The 7,910-nt window shown below is 44.3% G+C and overlaps 1 protein-coding gene across 1 annotated transcript in view; it reads left to right on the plus strand.

The window, feature by feature from the left end:
* The window catches only part of FER1L6 (fer-1 like family member 6), a 94,299-nt gene that overhangs the window by 13,326 nt on the left and 73,063 nt on the right, over window positions 1–7,910 (plus strand). Inside the window, exons 2-6 of the mRNA XM_009277230.2 lie at window positions 699–781; window positions 3,931–4,057; window positions 5,129–5,183; window positions 5,279–5,410; window positions 6,132–6,194. Of these exons, the coding sequence (XP_009275505.2) occupies window positions 699–781; window positions 3,931–4,057; window positions 5,129–5,183; window positions 5,279–5,410; window positions 6,132–6,194 (460 nt within the window). The remainder of the gene's footprint in view (window positions 1–698; window positions 782–3,930; window positions 4,058–5,128; window positions 5,184–5,278; window positions 5,411–6,131; window positions 6,195–7,910) is intronic.

Consider the following 7,910-nt stretch of genomic DNA (forward strand, 5'->3'; position numbering starts at 1 on the left):
GCTGGACTGGATGATCTTAGAGGTCTCTTCCAACCTCAATGATTCTATGATTCTATGATTCTAAGAAGTGGGAGGCAGAAAAGCCTCACGCAGTGGGAGCTGGGGTTGTTGTTGGGCTGAAGCATCTCTGTAACACAGCTTGAGAAGAACCCCTTCTCCAGTCCTGTTCATGGCTTTATTGCTGGAAGGGAGTGAGAACTAACTAAATAAATGGCAAAAGCTGCTGTGGTGTATGTGCCACTGATACAGTGGGTGTCCTCACCAAGGAAGTTTACACAAATGCTTTTATGTTTATCTTAATTCACTGGAAAACTGCTTTTGATCTGGAACCTGTAATTTGTGAGAAGCTTTTATTTCTGGTCTTGTCACAGGCATAAGAATTACGTGTGTGGGAAGTCAGTAGATTGGAAACTTGTCTTGGATTTCCCTTCTTTGCCTCTTCTTGCTGTCTTGGTTTGAAAAGAAGTTTTGGATCTTCTCAGTATGTTCTCCTGTACATGGCCAAATTTTAAAAATAAACAAAACTAGGTGAAACCAGAGCTTTCTCTTGCTTGCTTTCAATAAAAATAAAATCAGAATATAATGATCTTGCTTGGAAATCAAAACTCCCTCTTAACAGGTCCTTGAGTTAAATTAAGAGTCCAGCACAGAAAAGGGCTTGAAGATATTGCCCTGATCACTTTTCTTTACTTTTTCAGAAAGAGGCTTTTTGCTGGCATGAAGCTGAAGAAGAAGAAGAAAGGCGAGAAAGGGTTGACTATTGCAAACAACGATGCACTGGGTAAGGCCTCATAAATCAATATTGCAACTGGGAAGGGCAGGTGGGGGATTATATTGTATCTAATTTCATGTGAACTCATTTGAATTCTGTCTTAGGGTTTAGTATTGATAAAATGGGCAGTAAACTCCTTATCACTCCCAAGTAAATAGAGAGCTCATTCTTTTTGCATTAACTGTTTTGTTAAGTCCACCTTCAGATTCTGTGAGTTCAGGCTGCTGTATCTGGTAGAGTAAAACAAAAATGTCAGCCTGACTCTTACCATAGAGAGGCGACACATTTTTCAAAGTTTTTTTCTACTCTAGAGATAGAATTCATTACAGGTGTATAATTCCTCCAGGAGATCTGCTTCTTCTAGAAACCATAAGAGCACAAGCTGAGCAGGCTCTGATGGCTGGATGGGCTGGCTCGATAAAGCTGGGAGTTTTACTTAGTTGTAATTCTCCTCTAATATATATGGCAGATAAAAAAGATAAAATAATAAAAATATAATAAAAGATAAAAATATTTTATTTTATTTTATCTTATATTTGTGGGTACGTACATAACACATGCGGAGTCTCCTATTTCATTCCCTTAACACACCATTGGTTTCCAAGCTAAGGAGACATTCCCCTGCACATCCTACTACTGTCATTTTTCTGCTATCACCACAGTCCTCTCATTCACCAAAACCTGTAGTTCAGCCACAACGTCTTCACCTTCCGTAGTTTTATTTTGCAGTCCTATGCCTCAAATTTCATGGAATTTTTAAAACATGGACTACTATGTGTTTAGTGCAGCCCTTGAATTACAGTGTTGTAATAAACCAGCCATATGTGTCTCGACACACTGTTGGGCAGAAGCAGGAATACGTATTTCGTGCCATAAGCATTACTTAGCTAAAGGGCACTACTTTTAAACAGATTCTCCTCTGGTCCTTACAGCAAGGGATTTGGGCTTTAGGAGCAGAGAAAACTAAAGACCATTAAATTTCTTACTAATTACAGATATGTTAGAGTTTATTTATCTTATGCTCCATAAAATATACCATGCTCTACAAGATATACTATACTGTAATTTGTTTCAGTCTTTCATGTGAGCATTCAAATCTCTGTTTATTTCAAATGATTGTGTTTGAATCATTGGATAGACTGGGGTCCTTATGCTGCATCTTCATCTGTTTCATTAGTGTCTGTTGCTGGAGAGTCTGAACTAGCAAAGATACAGCAATCACTGGTTGTCTCATCTTGATTGGGATTTGGGCTTAGGAGATCTATCGGGGAAGTGTGGAGTGGGGGAACATGGTCACTCACTGAACCATTTGCATTTTCTGTCACTGGATCCATACAGGAGAATAATTCCTGCTGGTCACTTATGTACAACATACATATGGTTATTGAGGGGAAAAAAGGATATCGATTCAGATATTAAAATGTCAGGAAAATGGACCTGTAAAGGGAAAGACGCATTGCAAACGGTTTACATCTCAATAGAAACAACATGGAACTCACAAAAAGTGGTCCAGGCAGGGTGTCATGATGACACACGCCTGTCCTCAGCTGGGGGGGAAGTTTTATCTGCTTTAGTCTCAAAGCAAACAACATGGAGTACTACAAGCTCATAGTCAAACATCATGCTCTAGAGTAAATAGGATATGGAGGGTAGTCATGGGAACTTGGTGCTACAGATGCAAAACTATGGACAGATGCCTTTGCCTCAAGGGGTGAAAATCAGGCTATGCCTACGGATACAGAGACAAGTTCACCCTCCCTGTGTTCTGGGGAGGCTGGACAAGAGCCAGAGGGGCAGTCAGGGAGTGTATACGGTATATGAGATTGCTAGTGGAGGAACCTTCATCAAGAGGCTGGGTGTGTCAGCTTGGGCACAGAGCCGAACTAACGAGGCAGTAGGGCACCCAGGCTGGAGCTGTCTCACACCTGGCTGCCTTGCAGCACAAGCAAAGGTCATGTCTGTCTGTACCTGTCTGGTGGTTTGCCTCAGAGTACGGGCTTGTGGGAGCCAGATGAAAAATAAACAGATGCATTCAGACCTGATGAGAGTTGTAATTAGAAATCCAAGTGAGTTTTGCTTTACAATGCATGGTCCTTTGCTACCATCACCAGTTTCTAAGCACCCCTCAAGTGACCATACCTTTGCAAAGAGACAAGGAATCACTGTTACAACCCTTTGTCTAGTTTTGTAGTGGGAGCACAGTGCCATAGAGCAGTTGCAGAAAATGCACTCGGATGTGTTTCCTTTCATTTGATGCAGGGATGTCTCCACAAGGTCACCTAAGCCCCTGGGTATTGCTGGACAAGTCATCTTTACTATTGCAGGTACCACTTGACAGCTTCTAGACCAGAAATAACTCACGTCCAGAGTCACTGAACATTTCTTGCTTATTTTAAACTTTCATATAAAACACATGGCTCCCTTCCCAAGGCAGGTGTTGAACACAGACATGCTTGGCAAGGGGCAGAGATGCTGGTAGGACTTCTGTCAGAACAGGAGGACAAAGCAGAGCAGTGTGGGAAAGGTTTCTCTGGTCAAATGTAGATGTGTACATCTGAGCTAGTTGCTGAGATTGTCTTTATGGTCAGGAAGAAAAATAAGCACTTCTGGAAGCAATTTGTCTCATCTGAGTATAACTCTCTACAAGAGATCCCATGAATCATGCTTTTCAACTCCTTTTCTGTCCTTGATCTTCCAGTTCATCGTCTCTACAAAGAGGAAAGGTGAGAAATAATTTCTAAGCTAGGCTCCGCTTTGGTCGCTTGGAAGGGACTGGAGTGTGTCAGACTGTTATGACAAACCATGGATGGCAGACTGCAAAGTAATACGTGCAAAACCCAGCAATAAACTGTCTTTCTAGCAGATGAGAGATGGGGCAGTCAGATGCGACCAGTATGCATGTGCCTGTTGTGGGTGCATGTGGGATGAAGAGAGAGGCTACAGCCACCATTTATATAGTATATGATTTTGCACAGGAGGGGAGCTGCTGCTGTAATCAATGCTGCTCAATACGAACCACTACTGTATCTCTAATTGTGATATCCAAATAAATAAAATATTCAGTTCATGCTGATGAATTCACTGCTCTGCTCCAAGTTAGCTTTTTGCTAGTAGAAATCAGAGGTGGGTTTTACTTTCTTGATTGTTTTATTTACCAGGTGATCATGATGAAAGTGCAAATCTTCACCATGACACTCCAGGAAGACAAGAAGAGGGAGAGGAAGACCTAATGAACAGCGATGCACTGTCCAATGTTTTTGGATCCTTAAGCCCAAAGAGGAAAAGGTGCTCCTTGGCATACCTTACCTAACATACCCCAAAACACCTTTTCCATCCTTCTTGGGAATGGCATTGCCCTAGGGCAATACATCTGCTAACAGAAAATCCATTTGCTGACAGCAGTGATCCCTTCACTCCGGTTCACCCACATGACAGAGTGAGATGTACTTGCCAGCAAAATATTATCAGCTCAAGACAAATTGTCACCAGATGCTACCCAGTGCAGGGAGAGATTGAAATGGATGCTGACAGAGCATCAACTCTGCTGCTAATGAAAATGATACAAAGGGGACACCAATCTCTATAGTCAAGAGTTTGTGTAGTTGTTTTTTTCATACAGGGGAGGAATGAAGTCAGGTTTGATGGGATCAACAAGTGAAACAATTCCCATGCATGGCAGGTAGCTGCACTGGTCTGTGCAGATGCAAAACATTTCCCTATTACCAGGTATATGAGAGAGACAGAGATCTAAGTGGTGTGTCATTAAAATCCAGGTATGAAGTCCCACAGTACTCAAGGAGTGATTATACCAAAATCTTCCATGTGAACGGGATAAGAATCTCCCAACCTCTTTTCATGTTTCATGAGAAGCAATAGGAAAAGGTAAGAGACACACTGGGCGCTGCTCTGTGTGAAAGCTGGAATTACTCTGGTACAAGCTGTGGTGCTTACCAAATTGCCTGGCATAGAGCTGAGCTGCAGCAACTGCCCTTGCATGTGCTCTGAGCTCCTGAGAGATGCAAGAAGACCAATGCTTGTAGCCAGCTTCAAATGGAAGAGAAGGGACCTATTTTGCTTTCCATCTATATGGACCTTGCCCATGGACAGCTACTGTGGTTTGGCTCGCTACACAGGTGTCATCTGATGACAGGTCTGAGCCCTCGGACTACCTGTTGTCCACCACACATATCCCTGACGGTGTTTAAGTGGCTGCTGGTGAAATCAAGCCTAACAGTTCACAACAAAGCTACCTGCCATAAACAATGCTGTCTTAGTGATGAGAAGTCTTTCCAACATGTGTCCATGTACCAGCTCTTGCCTGGAGACACCTAATGACCTGTTTTGTTTTTTAAACAGGGCAAAGCTGGTGACCAGAATTCACGGAGAGGAGATGAAATCCCAGAACTACCAGGTGAGTAGGGGGTGACGGCCCTTACGTGCCTGTGAAATCCCCAGGCAGGCCGGACCTGAGCCCAGGAGTGCACGTGGCATCCTTGTGCCCCACAGATTGCCATCACCATCATTGAGGCCAGGCAGCTGGTGGGTGAGAACATCGACCCTGTGGTGATCATCGAGATAGGTGACGAGAAGAAGCAAACAACTGTAAAGGAAGGCACGAATGCCCCTTTCTACAATGAGGTAGGTGCTCTCTCTTGAAAAGGCACTTTCTTCAGTGGCTCTGGGTGGCCTCCACTACTTGGTTGCGTGAATGGGGATGAACTAAGTTGGTAGCACCTGCATGTCTAAGCAGGGAGGTCTGTTGAGGAGCTGTTTAAGTTTCAAGCTTTGCAAAGCACTGGCAACAGCACCCTTGGGTTTAGCTCTGTTTGTTCTTTCCCTTTTCAAGCTCTGTTCATCCTGATCCCCCCCTCACTGCATCCTGCCCTACTACCGCTGCCTCTGCGTTTTTCTAAATGAACCCTTTGGGAGCTTTGTCTAAACTGCCCCCAACCTCCCTTTTCTACCATTTGACTGTTTCAACCTTTCCTTGACATGTAATTTTCCCAGCTGGTGACAAATGAGACAAAAACAACTCCCAAAACCAACTGCTCCTTTGGGTTTCCCTGTGCCTCCTGTCCCTTCTGACAGTACCCTTTGATGCAGAGTGACCACCATGGGCATTTGTGAAGGGCAGTGCTGTGCAGCCATGCAAGGAGGAGGGTAGCAAACAAGTCTGGGCCATGGCAGCCACAAGCCAGAGAGCAGGGAGAGGGCTTTGCCGTGCCCACCGCCACCTCCCCAGCACCCCCAGTGTCTCACTGGGGCTCTGTGTAGTAACCCAAAAAGCTAAACCATGTTGCTGACAGCGCTGGCTACCAGCACAAGGATGATTCTGATCTGCTGTCCTCTTTTCCCACAGTACTTTGTGTTTGATTTTGTTGGACCGCAGGTGTTCCTGTTTGACAAAATAATCAACATCTCTGTAAGTACCTAGGAAAGCTTAGCACAGTAAGTAAAGGTCATTGTTGTTTATGTCACTTCGGCTCTAAATCATCCTTCTCAATGTAATTAAAAATAAATAATTTTAGGTACCAAGAGTGCTATAAAGTAAGCATGAAGTATAAGAAAGAGAAAGGATAGGGGAGAGGAAAAGGAGGAAAAGCAGCTGGCAATGATTTGAAGGAACATAACCCTACAGGAAGATTAAGTGTGTATTTGCAGGGACACTCATTGCTGGCTTGGCAATCTGCGAGGTAGAAGGGGAAACTTCATCTTGGTTAACACTTGCCAGCATTGTCTTCATCCCTCTAATTTTCAAGCTGCCACTTGTTTCAAATGACTGAGTTGAAACTTCTGGCTAATCTCAGTTCCTCAGATACAACTGTTTCTAATTAAAACATCCAGGTACCTTATCTTCAGTAGCGGCTCTCAGGCTGTCCAGGAGTGTCAGTGGCTGGTTGCTGTTAGCATGGAAGTGGGCTCCAAGCATTCAGTGCTGCTCCCACTGCTCACTGCAAGTAAAGTCCTGGCGAAGTTATGTGACATCTCAGAACAGCCCTGATGGAAGACACACATGCTCTTAGACTTGGGGCATTAAATAATGATTTACAGTTTGGGACGCCAACTCTATGGAGCCATGCTAATTATCTTACCTGAGGCTCCTGAGGTTCATCACCACATTTAGCAAAGCTGCTAAGGAATTAAGGAAGATCCCACGAGACTCTGGACAGTGCTGTATTTGTAATACTTAGAAAAACCACGAGCTGAGCCCTTCATGAGCTGTTTTTGCATTTCTATTGCCAAAAGCCCCACCACTTGGCCAAAGAACTGAGCAGTGAGTTGTTGCCCCAGGGAAGGTTCTTTTTTTCCTGAAGTGCTTTGTCAACTTCACAAAGGTACACCAGGAAAGGGTCTGTGCTGGTTGTGCTTGACAGAGCTAGGCAGTGGACAAGAGCAGTAGGAAAACTTCTGTGCAAAACCTCCTGGAGATGTTCACTGTGTACCTGCTTTGCTGAGCTGCCAATAAAGTGACTTTTCCCAGCTACAGAAATGAAAAATGTTCACTTACACATGGCCAGCTGGACACCTAGGTTTTCAGTGCTGGTAGTAAATTGACGGTCTGAATCCTAAGCTCCAGTTCAAATCCACTATATCACAGGTACAGCCTAAATATATTTGGGCCAGCAAAACCACAACCATGGACTTCCGGAGGGCAGACTTTGGCCTGTTCAGGACGTTGGTTGAGAGAGTCCCTTGGGAGACAGTCCTGAAGGGCAAAGGGGTCCAGGAAGGCTGGACGATCTTCAAGAAGGAAGTCTTAAAGGCGCAGGAGCAGGCTGTCCCCATACGCCATAAGAAGAACGGGCGGGGAAGACGACCGGCCTGGCTGAACGGGGAGCTTTTGCTGGGACTCAGGAAAAAAAAGAGAGTTTACCACTTGTGGAAGAAGGGGCAGGCGACTCAAGAAGAGTACAGGGATCTCGTTAGGTCATGCAGAGAGGAAATGAGAAAGGCAAAAGCCCAGCTAGAACGCAATCTGGCCGCTGTCGTTAAAGACAACAAAAAAAGTTTTTACAAATATATTAATGACAAGAAGAGAGCCAAGGAGAATCTCCATCCTTTATTGGATGCAGGGGGGAACATTGTCACTGAGGATGAGGAAAAGGCTGAGGTACTCAATGCCTTCTTTGCCTCAGTC

The sequence above is a fragment of the Aptenodytes forsteri genome, unplaced genomic scaffold (assembly GCF_000699145.1).
Source record: "Aptenodytes forsteri isolate BGI_AS27 unplaced genomic scaffold, ASM69914v1 Scaffold49, whole genome shotgun sequence".
NCBI classification, from domain to species: domain Eukaryota; kingdom Metazoa; phylum Chordata; class Aves; order Sphenisciformes; family Spheniscidae; genus Aptenodytes; species Aptenodytes forsteri.